The sequence below is a fragment of the Lithobates pipiens genome, unplaced genomic scaffold (assembly GCF_037356315.1).
Source record: "Lithobates pipiens isolate NorthernLeopardFrog02 unplaced genomic scaffold, aLitPip1_a1.2 Scaffold_25, whole genome shotgun sequence".
NCBI classification, from domain to species: domain Eukaryota; kingdom Metazoa; phylum Chordata; class Amphibia; order Anura; family Ranidae; genus Lithobates; species Lithobates pipiens.
Genome location: NW_027507787.1, coordinates 52625091 through 52646043, shown reverse-complemented (window position 1 = coordinate 52646043; position 20953 = coordinate 52625091). Strand labels below are relative to the sequence as shown.

Below are 20953 nucleotides of genomic sequence, written 5' to 3'. Positions count from 1 at the left end.
AACAAATGTCAGAAAAAGGTTTAGCGTTTAAGTGGTTAGGGCCGGTTCACACAGCGATGCGATGCGAGGCGACACGGCTCGCCTCGCCTCGCTCCCGCAAGTCGCCCCCGTTCAGTACTATGGAACCGTTCTGAGAGGAGCGACTCGAGTCGCTCCGACTCAGAAAAAAGGTTCCTGTACTACTTCTGGGCGACTTCGGGGGCGACTTGCATTGACTTCTATACAGAAGTCCTCTGCAAGTCGCCGCTGAGATCCCCGCAGGTCGCGGCGAGGCAAGTCGGAGACGCCTCGCCGCGCCTCGCTGTGTGAACCGGCCCTTAAACTTTTTTCACTTAAACACAAAGTCTAGTCCATTGACAAATTGTTACAATGTTTATACTTAATTTCAACTGATAAATAATGTTTTGATTCTTGGCAGATTTTCTCTGTTTTTCTCTTCCTTTCATTTGAAGGCTGTGGATTCAGAAGAGCAGAGAGAATTCTCATGCATGCACAGCAGTAAACCAGCACTGAAGCCTGAAGGCTTCGCTGCTGATTTCTCTTGGTTGCAATGGCGGTTCCTGCACCCAAGCTGATGGGGCTGACATTGCAGGATCCCTGGACAGTTCAGTGTCCTTATATTAAAAGTCAGCAGCTACATTATTTGTAGCTGCTGACTTAAATTTTTTTTTTTTTTTTTTTTTTTAAGGCTGGAATTCTGCTTGAGGTCAAAATTGTCATACACTTTAGGAACACATACTTAAAAAAAATAATAAAAATTATTTATATTAATTATTTTTTCAAGACTAGTTTAGTGTCACTTTAATTTTGTACCCCAATAACAAAGATAATTTCCAGCAAATGAAATAAAATAATCACATGCTACAAAAGAATGATTCTTATGACAACATATGAGTTGAGAATATGTGTGCCTAAAAGAAGGGAACGTTCCACATTCCTCAGCTGCTTACCCCTATTTGAAGAATGAATCGCAAAGTAATATCACAGGAAAGGACACAAGGTTTTATTCTTTTAGATTTGTATTGTAGCCCTCCATTTACATTATAGCGCGACTACAACACTTTTATCAATTCTAAGCAGTGTTATATTAATGTACACAATACACTTTACAGAAGTTTTGAACACAGACACTGCAAAGTTGAGAATGATTGTTGTTAACGCACTGTTTGATAAAATGATTTGTTTTTGTTATTAACCTAGCTTTTTTCTATATTTGAAAGTACTAATAACTGTAAATGGCAGTTAGGATAGACATTTGCCACTGATAAAACTTTTACGTTGTCTATTTTCTGTCACCAAAAAAGGGAAATCAATATCTGCCATTAGATCGCACATATCCATTAAATTACTGATTTGTTGATGGTTCTTTGAATATCCTCACTTTATTCATCTTTGAAGTCCGATCTAAATTTTGCTTATGCTCCTAGTAATGGCTTTTATATTATGCTGGCATTGTGCACTGCAAGCTTTGCATTTTAACATTTTGAATCATTACAAACATGTCTAAGGTATACAAATCTGCTAAAGGTGTGGAAAAAAAAAAAGGAATCCCAGTTGTCCAAAAGCCACAGAGTGGTCACATATATGGGCACATATGTCATTGACATTGAACGGCAGCAAGTATGTCAGCCCTTAATTGTGTCACATTCTGCAGAGACCTTCCACAATCGTCTCCACCGAATGATTGACTATTGCAAATGGATTTTCAACATTTGGAAGTCATTCTGGATCATCACAGGCACTGTTTGAAATGGTTTTTGTAGCTTGCTTTGATCAGACTAATGTATATTGGTGTAATGTAAATGAATGTATATTGGTGTATAATGTAAATGACTTCTGAATAAGTAACTGAAACAAACCTTCACTTCAGTCTATCACAGTGTTCACCTTTTTGTTATTCAGACCCCTGTATGTCATATGAAAAGTGAGGTTAGAGCAGTTTTCAGCATGGGCAATTTTTCTGCATTGTGTTACTTTGCAAACAAGAATTGTCCCTACCCCTAACAGATAGTTGATTCATTTATTACACTACACTGAACACACAGATCTGCAATAGCTACAAATCACATAGTGCTACAGCTGGACGGTAGATTAATTTCCAATTTTATTTCTCAATCACACATCATAAACCAGAATCCCACCTACTTTTGTACACATTCTATACTGCTGTATATATGATATTTACTGTTTTTCCTCAGCAGGAGAGCATGAAAGTTGGGCAGATTCATTGAAAGCCGGTATGCAACGCAAAAAGGTAATATAGCAGCTCCAGGTTTAAGTAGTGTATTTACAATCCAGTGATTCTATTAATCATCTTTAAAAGCTAGGCTGAAAAGAGCCAGAACACCAAATGAAAATAGAAAAAAGCCTAAAAGTGAAAAACTATTGCAGCTACCACATATAAGAATTTGTAAGCTGCAATATAACAAATGTTTGCTTTTGGGTTTAATACCGCTTTAAGGAAATATATCAACAGCAACTTAAATGTGGCAAAAGGCTGTGCTCTCGAGTCCTAAAAGTCTAAATTTCTCTAGGTGTTGGTACATACATAGATTGTGTGTGTGTGTATATATATGTGTGTGTGTGTGTATATATATATATATACACACACACACACACACACACACACACACACACACACACACACACACACACACACACACACAGCAGGTAAGATAGGTATTGAATGCGTCAACATTTTTTTAGGTAAATACATTTCTAAAGGTGCTATTGACATGAAATTCTCAGCACATGTCGGTAACAACCCATGTAATCCATACATACAATGAGATCAAAACAGATAAGTTCAGAAATTAAGTTATGTGTAATAAAATGTAATGTTACAGGAAACAAGTATTGTACATACTAACTGAAATGTATTTAATACTTGGTACCAAATCCTTTTTGTTGGTTATGACCGCTTCAAGATGCCTCCTGTATGGAGAAACTAGACGCATGCATTGTTCAGGTATGATTTTGGCCCATTCTTCCACACAAACCGTCTTCAAATCGAAGGTCTCTTCTATGAACTCTGATCTTTAGTTCTTTTCATGGATTTTCTATTGGATTCAAGTCAGGTGATTGGCTGGGCCATTATAGCAGATTTATTTTCTTTCTTTAAAACCAATTGAGAGTTTCCTTGGCTTTATGTTTGGGATCATTGTCTTGCAGAAATGTCCACCCTCGTTTTATCTTCACCATCCCGGTAGATGGAAGCAGATTTTTATCAAGAAAGTCTTGGCACTTTTTCCATTCATCCTTCCTACAATGATATGAAATTTGCCAGTACGGAATGCTGAAAAACAGCCCACAGCATGATGTTCCCACCTTCTAACTTCACTGTTGGTATAGGGGTGTTTTTGGGTGATGTGCAATGCTATTTGACCTCCAAACATGATGTGTATTATGGCATCCAAAGAGTTAAATTTTGGTCTCATCTGACCAGACTATATTCTCCCAGTATTTCACAGGCTTGTCTAAATGTTGTGTAGCAAACGTTAAAGAGCTTCAACCTGTTTGTTTTTTTCAGCAATGGAGTCTTGTGTGGTAAGCGTGCATACAGACCATGGTGGTTGACTGCATTACTTATTGTTTTCTTTGAAACAATTGAACCTGCTAATGCCAGGTCTTTTTGAAGCTCTCCACAAGTTGTCCTTGGCTCTTGGACAACTCTTCTGATAATTCTTTTCACTGCTCTGTCAGAAATCTTGTGAGGAGAACCTGGTAGTGGCCCGGGTCATGGTGAAATTATGTTATTTACACTTCTGGGTTATGGCCCTAACAGTGCTCACTGGAACATTCAGACGTTTAGAAATCCTTCGGTAATCAACTTTGCAACAATAATGTTGCGAAGGTCTTGAGAGAGCGCTTTGCTTTTACCCATCATGCAGTGTTTCTTGTGCGACACCTTGGTAATGAGACACCTTTTCATAGGCCATTGGTTGAGACTGAGCTAGCTGTTAATTTGCTCTGACAAGGGGCAGGATTGCTTTGTAATTACTGATAAATTTCAGCTCCTGTCTTGGCTTTCCATGCCTTTTTGCACCTTTCATGTGTTCAATACTTTTTCCCTGTATCATTCCATTTTATTACACATAACTTTCTGGACTTATTTGTTTTGGTTTCTATGTCTGGATTGCATGGGTTGTTATCGACATGTGGTGAACATGTCATGTCAATGGCACCTTTAGAAATATACTTGCCTAGAAAAATGGTGACTTGTTCAATACTTATCTTACCCGCGGTGTGTGTGTGTGTGTGTGTGTGTGTGTGTGTGTGTGTATGTGTGTGTATGTGTATGTGATATATGTATATAGTAAGATTGGGGTGATCAGACTTGAGCGGTGGGTGCATTTTCAATGTGTTCCAGTCCAGAATGGTATTTTTAAGGGCATGGTAGCTCACTTTAATTTAAAAGAATGGAAAAGTTCACAAGATATTTTTCAGCGATATTCGGCTGCTAGCGGGTCGGTAGCGGCCAAAGAAAGGGTTAGATGTGCCCATGTAGTGCCACTGCTGAAGCACTTTGCAGGTGCTTTGGCAGCGGTGCCCTTTAATTTCAATGGGCAGGGATGGTGGAGGAACGGTGTATACATTTCTATCTAATGGCGCAGTTCTTTTTTTCCCATACCAGACACAGTACCTGGTATTGTTGGGGATCAAATTCAGATCCCTGTTCATTGAAGTCGAATGGATGTTGGACTTCAAGTCACAGGGCAAAGTCAGTCGTACGACTGTCGTGTCGTACCAGTGTGCACTCAACCTTAGTCTGCCTCCGACAGACATGCACGCTCTGGCTGCCCCATGCAGCCTCTCCTCCTGGAGAAGATGGGAGTCCACCTGACTCCGCTGTAAAGACCTTCTGTCTGTTGGGTGGAGCCCTGAGCCATAGTCAGGTCCCAACTAATAGCCCAGCACACAGCTGTGCAATCAGCGTTCCTGCCTTTCCAAAAATCTGGCGTAAACCAGCAATCTTCTGAGTAGTACGGGTCCCACGGCCACAATATAGATATAAAGATATATATCTATATCTACATATATCTTTTTTATTTATGTATTCATCCCCCCCCCCCCCCCCCCCAAGAGTCGAACCCTAGCCAAAGATTTTAATTTTGGATATTTGGAGGAAGGATTAGACTCCCTGTAAAGCTTTAATATGGTCTTTTTTCCCATTTGTTAGATATCTCCTCACTTCTTGTCCTGAGAACAGCAAAGGCAATTCTGTAAAATGAACTTGTGTTACTACTCTCTGAAATATGATTTACATATTTTCTTTGGATCCATCTACTAGACATAGTGATGTCCTTGGTTCTTTGGTGGAATTTCCATTGCAGATAATACATCATATTTGTGGAGGTCCTGGACAAATTAAGACGATAACTAAAAAGGTCTTTGCTGGCATTAAAGCCCAACTCAGTGGTTTTTACATGTTTAAACCTTAAGGCCTCGTGCACACTGGACGTTTTACAGCTGCTGTTTTTGGCTTCACACGTTTTTTTTCTGCACTGAATAATCTCCCCGGCATGTTCTCCTAAAGCCCCTTACACACGATAAGATTATCAGACGAATGATCGTCCTTTTTTTTTTTTTTGTATGCTAATCTCAGGTCGAATCTGACGAGTTTACTAAAGTCATGAAAATTCCTGTACGACAGAAGGTTTCCGGCAGCCGCTCGGTGGGGCTTTTACACACTTACCCCAGAAAGCTGTAGAGTGAGTTTTTCAGAGTTTTTGTCGTAGTGTTTTTTAGCGTTTAGTGTCCCATAGGCTGTTATCAGTTTTTGGCAGGGGTGTTTTCTAGCTGGAAAAAAAACCCAGAACTGAAAAAGCTGAAAATGTCTTAACATTGAAAAACGTGGCTATTCGGTGTTTATCAGCCTTTTTGAGCCATAAAGTTTTATGGGAGTATAATTTATCTAAAAAAAAAAAACGCTACAACCAAAAAACACTAAACGCTAAAAAACGCTATGACAAAAACTCACTCTACAGCTTTCTAAAACTAATGCTACTGTTTTTATTATAACATCCAGAGTGCACGAGGCCTCCAATTTGAACAGTCCTAAACGTCTTGCTGGGGTAAGTGTGTAAAAGCCCCACCGAGCGGCTGCCGGAAACCTACTGTAGCAATCACAACCTTCAGTTGCCCAATACATCAGAAATGTATCTATTACATACAACAGATCCAATGTTGTGCCTACACATCCCCCCCCCCCCCTAAACCTTGGCCATTCACAGTTTGTGATGACACTGTCACTATGCTTTGTGAGCAGCTAAAAAGAGAAGGGGCGGCAGAGGTAGAACACCACAACTGTTATCTGTACTAGACACTGTTTTGATGCAGACGGAAACAAAACTGCCACTATATGTTTCTGCAGCTCCTCAGTGGGACTTATACACGTTTATTTCAAATTGATATTTAATATTGTTTTACAAAATAGCAAAGTATTTGGGTTTTAAGGCTACCACATTTCTGGGATTAGTGAGGCAGTGCATCAAGATAAGATGTGCAAGTGCCAGCAGAACCTAAATGTTTAATTTAGAGGTTTATCTTTTTCAGTGCCCCAAATTTTGGTGTTCTAGCTCAGAAGTCACAGCATTGCACATACTAGCAATGGTCTTTGGTCAGAGTGTGGTATGGTGCCATATAAGCCTAGAATTCAAGTATGCCTTCAAGTACTTTCAGGAGCGAGTAAATGTCTAGCTGTAATTTGCCATAAACAGTGATCTGATTCCCATCAAAGTCACGCCAATAGACCAGCACAATGTACGTAAGCTGGTCACGTACAAACCATTCAAATTTCTTGTGTCTTTATTGAACACACCCAATAAGCATTCACAGTGATGTAGGAAAAAGTAAGTGAATCCTTGGAGTGACTAGCTGGTCAAACCTCCTTTGGCAGCAGACTTCAAGTAAGCGCTTTCGATAGCTCTAGATCAGACATGCACATCATTCAGGATGAATTGTTAACCATTCCGCTTAACAAAACTGCTTCAGCTCAGACACAGTTGTAGGATGTCTGGCGTGAATAGCTCTCTTGAGGTGGTTTCACATAATCTCTACAGGGTTGGGGTCTGGGCTCTGACTGGGCCACTTCAAAAGATACATTTTCTTTTTCTGAAGCCAGTCTGTGGTGGATTTACTTCACTGTTTAAGGTCATTGTCCTGCTGCATCACCCAACTTCTATGAAGTTTCAGCTGGCAGACACCCTGACATTATCCTGTAGAATATTTTGATAAACTTTTTTTCTTTTGGTAAAAATAAATAAATACATGAATTCCCCTCTATAATGACGCATGGTTCAGGCCCTAAGGCAGTGAAGCAAGCCCAAATCATGAGGTTTCCTCCACCATACTTCACTGTTGGGATGATGTATTGATGTTGGTAATCTGTGCCCTTTTTGCACCATACATAGTGCTGAGTAGTCTTACTGAACAATTCAACTTTTGTGTCATCAGACCAAAAAACATTTTCCCAGCAGCGTTGCGGTTTGCCAAGGTGCTCTTTGGCAAACTTCAGACGCACAGCAATGTTTTTTTGGAGAGCAGCAGCTTCCTCTGTGGTGTTTTGTCATATATACCCTGCCTATTCAAACACCTACATATGGTAGGCTCATGAACGGGGATGTTTGACAGTTGCAGTGATGTCTTTTAGCCTTTAGCTAGTACTCATTGGCTGCTCTTTACCTCATTGAAGATTTTCCGTTGTGACTTGGGAGTCATCTTAGCTGGGCGCCCACTTCTAGAAAGAGTAGCCACATTACTAAACTGTTTCCATTTAACAAAAATTTGTCTGACTGCAGGATGCCTAAACACTGATATTACTTTCTTTGCCTTTCCAACCTTATGCTGATAAACTAGTCTTTTCTTCACAGAGCTCCTTTTTGCAAGGCATGGTTCACATCAGGCTGATGCTTATAATGAACAACAATCTTAAGTGTCTTGAGTGTCTTTTATTATAGTCAAAATAGCTTTATACCAAACTCATTTCATTAAATGGAGTCTAGGTGTGCAAACTACTGTCTCCATTTAGCTTTTGTTGAAGTAACTAGTCTTCACAGTTTACATACTTTTTTTTTCCTCCAGCTCTCTGAATGTTTAATCGGTGTGTTCGATGAAGACAAGAGAAATTAGAACTGTTTTTGTTTTATTAGCTGAAGCACATTGTGTTTTGCCTATTGTAACTTAGATGGAGATCAGATCAAATTTTATGGAAAGTCACTGCATTAAACCAGTTAATTCCATGAGGTTTCACCTACTTCTTTTTTTTTTTTTTTCTGTGAAACATTTCAAATTTTGTTCAACCACTCAACTGTTTTACACTGCATAGCCAGGATGGTGATGCAATTCTTAATTATTGTGACTTCTGGAATCTGCCTGATCATTTATTCACTGAAAGGACAAAAACACATCACTAAGGTCCTACCTATATTTGTCTCTTCCTATAAGCTACCAGAGCAGCTCCAGTCCAGTTACCCCTAAATGAAAACCTGCTAGATTGACAGCACTGTTCAGTAAAGCAGTTTCTGACTCTCTATATATTAGCCTCCAGTTTTATTATGCCTAGTCTGATTACTGTAGCAAAGGGAAAATACTGTATTTATCAGCGTATTACACGCAACTTTTAACCCGTAAAACAAAGGGTAAACTGTGCCTGCGTGTTATACACCTATATTTGATTTTTTTTTTTTTCCAACGGGGGGTGGGGATCGGGCGGTCAGCCCCCAGTTCCACCCATTGGGAGGGTGTCACGGCAGCAGCCTTGCCTCCCCTGGCCTTGGGACAGCGCTGCCAGCATACTTTAAACTTCAGAAAACATTACTGCCAGCCCTTTCTCATATACCACTCTTCCCGTGTCACTATCAATGTCACTCTAAGCCTATTAATGCCGCTCATTCAGGCCGCTCTCCTCCTCCTGCTCCGCCTCCTCCTTGAGTGTAGCTTTTGATTGGAGGAGGAGAGCAGTCATGTGACAGTCAATGAAAGAGAGGAGAGCAGTCACATGACCCAGTCCACGGCGTTAATGGAGGTATTTAGAAGCTTTGATTTACAATGAGTGACACAGAAGAAGTGGTGTATGAGGAGGAGATGGCAGTGATGTTTTCTATACTTTAGAGTATGCTGGTAATGCTGTCCCAGTAGACTGGGGTCTCCTGGGAGTGCAGAGGAGGAGGGGGGCTTTATAATGAAAGGGGTCTGTGTACTATGCAGGGGGCTGTGTGTTATGCAGGGAGTTTTGTGTACTTGTATTGTAAAACACAATTTATCAAATATTGCATCACTGGGCTTTTAACCGCTTCGCGCCCGCCCTATAGCCGAAAGATGGCTACAGAGCAGACGCTAACTGCCGGGCGGCCTCCTGTTTACTTCCGCAATGCACGCTCCTGTGAGCGCGCATCGGGGAAGTTCTGTGCTGGCCGTGTCCCTCGGACACAGCCAGTCACAGATCGCTGTAAACGGACAATCACAGCGGCCGTTTACAGCGCGATCGGCGTGTCCAATGGGAGATGATCTCATATGTAGTGCCATCTGTCATCAGTGCCACGTGTCATCAGTGCCACTTAGTTCCATATGTCATCAGTGCCACTTAGTTCCATATGTCATCAGTGCCACATATTAGTGCCATCTGTCATCAGTGCCACATATTAGTGCCATCTGTCATCAGTGCCACGTATCAGTGCCATTTGTCATCAGTGCCATCTGTTGTCAGTGTCACGTGTCATCAATGCCACTTATCAGTGCCATCTGTCATCAGTGTCATGCATCATCGGTGCCACATATTAGTGCCATCTGTCATCGGTGCCATCTGTCATCGGTGCCACGTATTAGTGCAATCTGTCAGTGCCACATATTAGTGCCATCTGTCATCGGTGCCACGCATCAGTGCCATTTGTCATCAGTGCCACCTGTCAGCGTCACGTGCCATCTGTTGTCAGTGTCATGTCATCAATGCCACTTATCAGTGCCATCTGTCATCAGTGTCACGTATTAGTGCCACCTGTCATCGATGCTACGTATTCGTGTCATCTGTCATCAGTGCCACGTGTCAGTGCCACGTATACGTGTCACCAGTACCACGTATCAGTGCCATCTGTCATCAGTGCTACGTGTCATTGTCCTGGTGCTCCAGGGCCTTCAAAAGTGTAATAGGTAGTCAACAAGCTATATGTGTAATTTATGCTCCTAGAACACGTGACGGTGCTCCCTGCATGTTGGGCCTCTCTATGTGGCCAGGCTGTGAAAAGTCCCACACATGTGGTATTGTAATACTCAGGAGGAGTAGCAGAATTTTTTCAGGGGTGTCATTTATGGTATACACATGCCATGTGAGAGAAATAACCTATTACAATGACAATTTTGTGTGAAAAAAAAATCTTAATTTTGCAAAGAATTGTGAGGAAAAAATGACATCAAAAAGCTCACCATGCCTTTTATTAAATACTTTGGAATGTCTATTTTCCAAAAAGGGGTCATTTGGGGGGGTATTTGTACTTTCCTGACTTGTTCGGGTCGCAAGAAGTGAGATAGGCCACCAGTACATCAGATGTGATTAATTTTGTATGATTCGCACCACAGCTTGTAGACTCTCTAACTTTCTCAAAGACCAAATAATATCCACTAATTTGGGTTATTTTTACCAAAGATATGAAGCAGTATAAATTGTGGCCAAAATGTATGAAGAAAAATTTATAATTTGCATAATTTTGTCACAGAAACAAAGAAATATGCGTTTTTTTTTCAAAATTTTCGGTCTTTTTTCATTTATAGCACAAAAAATAAAAACCACAGAGGTGATCCACCAAAAGAAAGCTCTATTTGTGGGAAAAAAAGGACAAAAAATTCATTTAGGTACAGTGTTGCATGACTGAGTAATTGTCATTCAAAATGTGAGAGCACCGAAAGCTGAAAATTGGTCTGGGCAGGAAGGGTGTTTAAGTTCCCAGTAGGCAAGTGGTTAATGCTCAGAGTTTTGATTAAAGTTGTTGTTTCTAATTTTGTATGCAGGACCAGCAGCTCTAAGACCTAGTGTAAAACCTTTTCTGGGATTGTATTTCAAAGTTATGTTTTGCTATGAAGTTATGATGTGACAAAGGGTTTTGCAAGTTAGGACAAATTGGAGGGGACCAGATATATAAGCAGGGGCCTCTTCAGCCAGGATCCTCCTGCATTATATCCTGCACAATGAGTAATTAGTTCATTTTGGCCCTGCAAAGATCATGACTGTTATTGCTTCCTGTGGAAGAAATCCCCAGTAAGCCACACTGTTGAAGATGCTCAGGGTATCCTTTCACTGTGGCCTTCATCTTCGCTTGTGCTCTCACACAATAAAGCTTTTGGCTTTCTGAGAAGGCCTGGCTGGGAATCAGCTGCAGGCTGAGCTCACTACAACAGGATTAGCTCCTCGTTAAAACTTTCTGCTTTTGATGTGACCTTGTTGGAAGGAATCTGTCCTGTCTATATGGCTTAGCCAAAGCAGAATAAAGTGCTGATACCCCAATCTCACTCATGTCATAGGACTTTCTATTTCATCTTTCCTTACCACTTCTAAAAACCCAGCACTTCAAGGCAGTTTACTGCACATCAGTAACTATATGTATCACTCCTGCTGCTGTGTAATATAGATGGCAGAGCCAGTGTGTGTTCTCAGCCTCATGAGAAATTATTTAAATGCCTTAAATACATTTCAATGCATAGGAAGCTGACACAAAGGCAGATCCAGAGTCTAGTCTCGGGAGGGGCACTGCCAGAAAATAAGGTGTTTTTTACAGAACTGTATCGCAAAAATGGCCTGGGTCATAAGGGGGAGTAAAACGTTCCGTAGCTGAAGGGGTTAAGATTGAATAAGTCAAGACTAAAAGGGCATTTTTTTTCCTACATAATGGCAAACATGTATTTCGCGATTTGAGTTGACTGTGCAAGTTAATGACTGTGATGTGACCAGTGTGACAATCATGGTGGATGCGGTGTCATATTTTCGAGGGGGGAGGGGGCAATTGCCCTGTTGTGCCCCCCCCCCCCCCCCCGATCCACCCCTGAGCTGACATGTTTTGTCCCTTGCGCAGTCAGATAAAATAATGGTAAAGATTGATGTAACAACCATTCTTGCCACTTCCTCCTTCCTTTCCAGGCTACGTGAGCAGTTGGCTTTATATCATCAAGGCAGTGTATATACATAGACAACTTATAACCTTGGCTTGTAAAGGTTAGTCTAAAGAGCATCAGATCCACAAAGCGGTAAAAAAAAGTATTTAACAATTTTTAAAGATGATTTTTTAACCATTTAAACCAACCTAAAGATGCAGTCTAAAGTGCTGAATGAGCTTCTCTGGGGAATGCTGTTTACTGGCACAGGTTTTAGCTAGGGTTAGCAAGTTTAAAAGCTTATTTAAAATATATTTGCAAACCCTCACTTTGTAAAACAACCCATTCAGTTTTTAAAATAGAAATTTAAAGGCAAAATGTGTATAATTATAAAAAAAAAAATTAAACACTTTTTTCTCTTTTTATAAGAGGTCACATACCCACTGAGCTTCCCAGTAAAAGGCTGTGCAGGCGGGGGTGTATCTGGACCAGTCTGATCATTGGAGGAGAACAGTCTGAGTTCACAACACAGATAGAGAAGAACTAAGCTGAGGAACACACTGTGGTCAGTTTTTTAATAGGAAAGCAGAGAGACTGGCAGGAACACCAGGGATTTCACAAAAAGGAAGCAATACAAAGAGAACATGATACCTTTTATAAAAGTACATGGTACGGCAGACACAAATCAGGAATGTGAAATGCTTGGTTTACATATTCTTTTAGGTTCCATGCTCACTGGGCTTAACAAAAAAACCTCTGTTCTCTTGGGAGTAAAATACGCTCATATAAATGAGAGGCAAGTGGACAGAATACTTCTCTTTGCAAGCAAGACCTCCGTATGTGCTAGTCATCAGGAAGCAGGATTCAAGGTACTTTCGAGGTGGTACTAGACTCCAGCCAGGTTACACTGGATGTTTCCTCAAAGCTCGGGCTTATGTTGGATATGTGGCGAGGCACCAGGATCATTACTACACATATTTTGGTCATGCGGTTCCCTGACCCCCTTCTGGACAGAGGTCCACCGCATTGTGCAGAAGTTCACAGACCGGGAGCTCCCCTTGACTCCCTAATTCTTCCTCTTACACCACCACGAAATCCCAAGTAAGGCTTACAGGAAGTCCATCCTACCTTTACTGGTCACAGCAACAAAAAGCTGTATTCCCCTGTTTTGGAGGCGGACGGAGCCTCCAGGGGTGGCGGCTTGGTTGAAAAGGATGGCTGCCATCCATAAAATGGAGGACCTGGTAGCAACAGAGAGGGGTCTCAGAGAACAGTTCCTGAAAAAGTGTTTCTACTGGCTCAAATTCTTCTACTCGGAGGAGTATGCTAGGCTGCTGACTTGACTTCATTTTCTAGCCAAGAAATTTAAGTGATGGCGACTGGAGGAAGGCCCCCTTTCCCTACCCCTTTCCTCCCTCATCTCCCCCCCCCCCCCCCAACTATACCTCTATTGGTAACCTTTGTTATCTTTTCTTGCCATTAGTATACTCAAAAAGAAACAAAAAAGGTAAAAAGAAAAAAAAATTGGTTTATATTTATCCTCTAGACCTTTAGGCTTCATGCACACGAGACGCTGTTAAACGCGTGTTCAGAGGCAGTTGGACACCTTTTTTTCAACTGCCCTTGAACTCATTCAATGTTATCCTATGTGTCCATGTACACAGTCTCATTTTTTGCTGTTGTTATGCAGTTGCGTTAAACCTCGTTTTTCCAGAAGCAAAAAAATGGGTTCAGACGCAAAAGTTTCCACGTTTCAGATGCAAAATGTGGCAGAACGCTGCTACCGCATTTTGCCGCGTTTTCATTTATAAGCGTTTTTAAAGGTGAGCTTTTTTTTACATTAAAAATCTCAAAAATGATTGCAAATGATGAAAAACCATTAAAAAAATATTTTAAACAATTGCAATTGCAAGTGGACAATCCACAACTTGTGGCAAGTGACATGGCAGGTGACAAGTGACGTGGCAAGTGGACAATCCTCAACTTGTGGCAGGTGACGTGACAAGTGACCTGGCAGGTGATGTGGCAAGTGGACAACCCACAACTTGTGGAAGGTGACATGGCAGGTGACGTGGCAAGTGGACAATCCACAACTTGTGGCAAGTGACATGGCAAGTGACGTGGCTCGTGGACAATCCACAACTTGTGGCAGGTGACGTGGCTGGTGACGTGGCAAGTGGACAATCCACAACTTGTGGCAGGTGACGTGGCAAATGGACAATCCACAACTTGTGGCCAGTGACCTGGCAGGTCACATGGCAAGTGGACAATCCACAACTTGTGGCTGGTGATGTGGCAAGTGGACAATCCACAACTTGTGGCAAGTGACGTGGCAGGTGACATGGCAAGTGAACAATCCACAACTTGTGGCAGGTGACGTGGCAAATGGACAATCCACAACTTGTGGCAGGTGACATGGCAAGTGGACAATCCACAACTTGTGGCTGGTAATGTGGCAAGTGGACAATCCACAACTTGTGGCAGGTGATGTGGCAAGTGGACAGTCCACAACTTGTGGCAGGTGACGTGGCTGGTGACGTGGCAAGTGGACAATCCACAACTTGTGGCAGGTGACGTGGCAAATGGACAATCCACAACTTGTGGCCAGTGACCTGGCAGGTCACATGGCAAGTGGACAATCCACAACTTGTGGCTGGTGATGTGGCAAGTGGACAATCCACAACTTGTGGCAAGTGACGTGGCAGGTGACATGGCAAGTGAACAATCCACAACTTGTGGCAGGTGACGTGGCAAATGGACAATCCACAACTTGTGGCAGGTGACATGGCAAGTGGAAAATCCACAACTTGTGGCTGGTGATGTGGCAAGTGGACAATCCACAACTTGTGGCAGGTGATGTGGCAAGTGACGTGGCAAGTGGACAGTCCACAACTTGTGGCAGGTGACGTGGCTGGTGACGTGGCAAGTGGACAATCCACAACTTGTGGCAGGTGGCATGGCAGGTGACGTGGCAAGTGGACAATCCACAACTTGTGGCAAGTGATGTGGCAGGTGACGTGGCAAGTGGGCAATCCACAACTTGTGGCAAGTGATGTGGCAGGTGACGTGGCAAGTGGGCAATCCACAACTTGTGGCAAGTGATGTGGCAGGTGACGTGGCAAGTGGGCAATCCACAACTTGTGGCAGGTGATGTGGCAGGTGACGTGGCAAGTGGACAATCCACAACTTGTGGCAGGTGACGTTGCAAGTGATGTGGCAAGTGGACAATCCACAACTTGTGGCAGGTGACGTGGCAAGTGATGTAGCAAGTGGGCAATCCACAACTTGTGGCAGGTGACGTGGCAAGTGGACAATCCACAACTTGTGGCATGTGACATGGCAGGTGGCAAATGATGTGGCAAGTGGATAATCCACAACTTGTGGCAGGTGATGTGGCATGTCACGTGGCAAGTGGACAATCCACAACTTGTGGCAGGTGCTGTGGCAAGTGACACACTAAATACAAGTACACTGCTGCTCTCAGCTGCTGCTACTCTGGTCTCACAAAATTGCTGAAATAGTTAATAATACTGTTTTTTGAGCTGGGGAGGGTCTATGATGTTAGCTTAACTAAACGCTTCTAGACGCAAACGCGGTAAAACGCTGCTAAATCGCTGTAAAAATCGTGGCAAAACGGGCGTTTCTAAACGCAGGTTTCAGCTTTTAAAAACGTGTCCAGCAGAGTTTGCATCTGCGCCTCGTGTGCATGAAGCCTTAAGCTCACTAACCAGTTAATGATATATTGTTTGTGATCACTTAAGCAAATGTGTCCATTCTCAACAGTCGGTCCCATCGAGGTGAACCAGAATACACATGATGCATGTTGTGCTTTCTATACCATAGTGTGTTTGTGTTCTGTATGTTTTGTTTCAAAAATAAAGAATTTATTAAAAAAAAAAAAAACTTTATATAGAGCATTTGTTGTACAAAGTTTAGGAGAGTTTTACCTTTTTTTTTTCTGCCAGAAAGCGCCAATCAGGAATACGAACCAAGATTTTTTTTTTCTACCTCTAAAAGTTCAGCTCAAAATATGCCTGTAATTGTCCTAATGTGCATGGACACATAGGAGAACTGCTTCTACAGGCAGAACACAAAACTCCTGCAGAAGCACCTTTTCTTTAAGCCAGTGTGTATGGAGCCTAAGACTGATGTGAGCACTCCAGGGTGGATTTGATTTAAATCAATCGATTTAAATCACTAGTAAAAAGGCTTTATTTAAATCCACTCAATTTAAATCATAATTTTTAAAGAGCAACGGTCATCTGTGTCACGCAGCGGCTCCTTCTCTAATCCTCTGTTAACTCACCAGCAGTCCCATTCACTTTAATGGGACAGCTGGTTATGCGACAGTGACACAACAATGTGAGGGACGTGGCTGCAGCAGGTGAGTGGATGTCCACTAACGGGCACTGCCTCTTAGCAGGCAAAATTAAGGTTTCCTATTTAGAATAGTCCGGTTACTAAAACAGAGATATCCAAACTGATTAAATTATACAGTTTGTAGTGTACATAGATTTGCAAAACAATGCGATAAAGCAATATTCTTGAACTTTGTTTTAGCTCATGGTTACCGTGATATTGTGTGAATGCATCAATGCAGTGCATGTTCTCTCAGCTTGCAGAACCTGGATCCATTGGATGAGTTTACCAAAATTGTAAATATTGGAGAATATACAGCCTCATGCTACATAACTAAGCTCCATTTCATGCTGAATAAACTAAATTATTAATGTTTCTTAAATAGAAAACTATTTTTAGATAGATTTTTACTCCAAAAGCATTTTATTAAAAAAAAAAAAAAGTGATAAATATAAAAAAATACGATTTAAATAAATAATCCAATTTTATTTTTATATTTTGATCTTTTTAAAAAATCATTGATTTTTATTCACCCTGGAGCACTCTTATCGAGAACTGTTCTCGGCACTTACTGACTGGAGTGGAAGCGTATTTTAGGGGCTTCATAAATGTTAGTTGAAGCTTGTTAAAATATTTAGTTCCCGCTTGTTCATTTTTTCTTTCCATCACAAATACAGGTGCCTTTTGGCTTCCCTCTTTGAAGCCTTAAAACTTGAGTTATGTCTAAAATTCCATACTAACCCACTAACTTAATAGGAGTGGGGAGTTATGGATTTGTAATGAAAGTGGATTTTGAATGTCTAGGACCCCCTATTAGTATAGGAGTTGGCTCCCTGGCCAACATGACAACATCTTGTTATATTGTTTTATCTTTGTTATTTGAGAGATTTTATTCACTAGTAAAATAGCAGTATTTGTTTTTTTGACAAGTCGCATCTACCAAATAAAATGTATGCCTTTTTTAAGTTCACATAAATCTTACTGCTTTAAAAAACATTTAATAAATGTATTTTGTAAATTTTTTTTTTTTTTTTTTCCATGCAGCCAAGTGCTTTTGTTACTCCAGCTCCTATCACTGCTCCAGTGATGAGCCTTCCCTGTGAGCCTGACCGCCTTCAACCTCACCTAAGCAGCAGTCATGACCCTGGTCAGACACCTCCTGGTGCTCCTAAAGAAGCAAGCGTACAGGTAGAATCTAGACCCAGAGAACCCTCTCACTCTTGACTTGCTTGCTCATTTATTAAGCATTCGGGATCTTATTTCCTTTAAATCATCTTAAATCTGTATTTCAGGGCTTACATCGACTGCCTGTAGAAAAAATAGAGAAGAAAGAGTTACCCGCAGAGCATCTACCTCTCCAAAGAACATTCAGTGGGCTTGTGCAGCGCTGTTCTTCAGTGGCATCTGACCCAGTATGTTATACTATTTTTTTAAATGTTTAAAAGCAATGTTTAGTATTTTTCTGTAATTTTTTTTTTTTTTTAGGCATGTTCATGTGTGTTAAAAAAAAAAGTATGTGGAGCAGCCAGGTTTGCTCATTATATATGCAGAATTTGCTGTATATAAAATTGTGCCTAGTGGCTGTATTTTACTACTGCATCTCACAAGTCATCAAAGTCATTGAAAACCATGGATACCCTAAGTGGTTGATAACTTTTCTCAACAGCTTTTCTGCAGGGAGGGAGAATGAGGCTAAGCTTCCCACTCGTGGTAGTCTACCATCTGAGCAAAGAGAAACCTGGAGGCTGCCACTGAGAGATTCCTTCTGCTAGGTGCCTGGATATCATGCTGGTCTAATGTCCGTTCCCAGTCACTGACCTGGAACATACATCAGGCGTTCTGACTTTAGTTTAGTTTAGTTCAGTTTTACCAAAAAGCGCCTTATACGGCCCCTTATGGCTATAGCAGCATAGTGTGCTAAACGTACTTGCCAACCTGGGCTCCCTTTCTGTTTAAACAATGTAGTCCAAAACCACTATTTAAAAGAAGCTCCTTCAAATCCTCTGTAGCCTGCGATTGCTCTGTGCCAAGTTATTGTAGAAGATCGGTGCCCCCTAGTACTACTGGGGAGAGTGCCCTCCTGTTATTTCCGGCCTATGATGAGCTCAGTGGCTACGACAGGAGAGCGTACACACTACTCATGTGCAGCCTGAAAGAGCAGAATGCTGCTTTAAGCCTAACTTTTTTTGCTGTATACCTGTTGTAGGTCAGGGGCTCAGAGTGTGCTCAGAGGATCCACGTTACAGTCAGGCAGCTAGCATTTTAAAGGAGATCTGCAGTGACAGCCTCCAGACTTCTCTTAATACACAAGTAAATGCTCAAAAACAGGGTCAAAGATTTTTCCCAATGTCCACCAGTCTCTCGCCAATTGAAACCAAAAATCCAATTATATGAATGATTGTCCATATTATGTTAAGATCCGTATGATTATAAATATAAAAGCTACTGTCCAGTAGAACAAAGGAAAGCATTTAAAACCAAGAGCTCCATATCCAGGGCTGCCATCAGTGAAGGACAGAAACCGTGTTCCAAAGTCTGTGAAAAAATGCAAAGGAAGAGGCGCCTCTGGGTGTAGAGATAACATGCACTTTAATTATAAAAACGCATTTAAAGTGGTATTGCCACCAAAAAAAAAAATTGCTTAAAATTCATAAAAAAAAAAAAATGTTTACTCCTCTAAATGCCTGTTGCTAGGGGGTCCCTTGTAGTCTGCCTCCTTCATTGCTCGGGCTGGTGACATCGCTTACCCTCGGCGCGGCACAGTCATCTGGAACCTGTCACGTGTCCCAGATGACTGTGCGGTGTATCACGGCGCAAGGCGCCGCTCATGCATGCGCAGTGGGTGCCCGGCTGTGAAGCCACAGCCGGGTGCCCACAGTAAGAATGCCGGCAGAGTGGGGAACGGGGGGGGGGACTTCGTTCCCCCGCATCGCTGGACCCTGGGACAGGTAAGTGTCAGATTATTAAAAGTCAGCAGCTAGAGTATTTGTAGCTGCTGACTTTTACATTTTTTTTTTTTTTGTTTTTTTTTTAGGGGACACCCCACTTTAATGCAGGCAACTCACATTTTGGATGTGATGTATGAGCATTCAGTCACTTTAAAAGCTGAGCATGGATGTGGTCATCTGATAGTCCATCAAGGTGAGGCGCTGTAGCTGCTAGCGGCCAGGAAGTGGCACAGACGCCGGCCATGGAGCGCAGTTCAAAGCAGAACGAAGTCTGGTGCGCCGGCGGAGAGAGATGACATCATGAGGTGGGTGCGACCGGTTTCGTGAGCGTACAGGCTGAGATCGTTTGACAGCGCTCCTTCATCAAGCAAGTGGGACAAAAACAAAGACTGATATATATATATATATATATATATATATATATATATATATATATATATATATATATATATATATATATATATATATATATATATATATATATATATATATATAGGCCATGCAGAGGAGGAGGCACTTAAAATGCAGGTGCAGAGGATTACAAATCTTAGTTGCAAAAGAAAAAAAAAAAAAGGGTGTCAGCGAGAACAGGAAATAAGATATAAATGAATTGGAAATGGAAGATGAATGATAAAAAGAATAAAACAAAAATATTATAATAAAAAAAAAATGAAAATAAATAAATAAAATAATAAAGATGATGAATGTAAAAATAAAATTGAAAATCAAATAAATATAACAATGATACCACAATCATTCAAGACATGGGTAAATACAGAGACAGCAATAGATAAATGATATACACACTAGACATGTGCATTCGTTTTCGTCCGAATGCATTTTCGTCCGAATTTCAGCTATTTTCGTTTTCGTTTTGACAAACGATAACGAAAGCACAAAATCCGAAAAACAAAAGATCCGACATAAATAAATGCTTTATTTTCGTTTTCATTGTTACAACAGTTCAAATAGGAGATAGTAGAATAGGAGATTCGACATGACTCTGACAATAACAATCTGTCTATAGAACCTGTGGTCGAATGTGCCTAACCTTACCTCTATTAGTCCAAGATTATATAGAGAAAATATTCGACAGAGAAAAAAGATTTGACAGAGAGAAAAGATTCTGCAAGTTACTGTCCTAAAAAGTGTTTGGGGACCCGGGTCCTGCCCCAGGGAACATGTATCAATGCAAAAAAAAGTTTTAAAAACGGCCGTTTTTTCGGGAGCAGTGATTTTAATAATGATTAAAGTGAAACAATAAAAGTGTAATATCCCTTTAAATTTCGCAGGGGGGGGGGGTTGTCTATAGTATGCCTGTGAAGGGGCTCATGTTTCTGGTGCTTAGAACTGTCCCTGCACAAAGTGTCATTTATGCAGGAAAAAAAGTCCTTTAAAATCACTCGCAGCTATAATGAATTGCCGGCTCCGTAATACAGAGAACACTCATTGAAAGTCATTGATAAAAAAATAAATAAAAAAGCGTGGGGGTCCCCCAAATTCAATTACCAGGCCCTTCAGGTCTGGTATGGATATTAAGGGGAACCCCGCGTCAAATTTAAAAAAAA

At 41.3% G+C, this 20953-nt stretch overlaps 1 protein-coding gene across 6 annotated transcripts in view; it reads left to right on the top strand.

Moving 5' to 3' along the window:
- SEC31B (SEC31 homolog B, COPII component) overlaps window positions 1–20953 on the top strand; it is a 360793-nt gene that overhangs the window by 267804 nt on the left and 72036 nt on the right. For 3 of the 6 annotated variants that reach the window (XM_077454443.1, XM_077454444.1, XM_077454441.1), the window contains 3 exons: window positions 2199–2254; window positions 17482–17625; window positions 17730–17849. In XM_077454443.1, coding sequence (XP_077310569.1) covers window positions 2199–2254; window positions 17482–17625; window positions 17730–17849 — 320 coding nt within the window. The remainder of the gene's footprint in view (window positions 1–2198; window positions 2255–17481; window positions 17626–17729; window positions 17850–20953) is intronic. The other 3 variants (XM_077454445.1, XM_077454442.1, XM_077454446.1) reach the window with 1 other exon arrangement.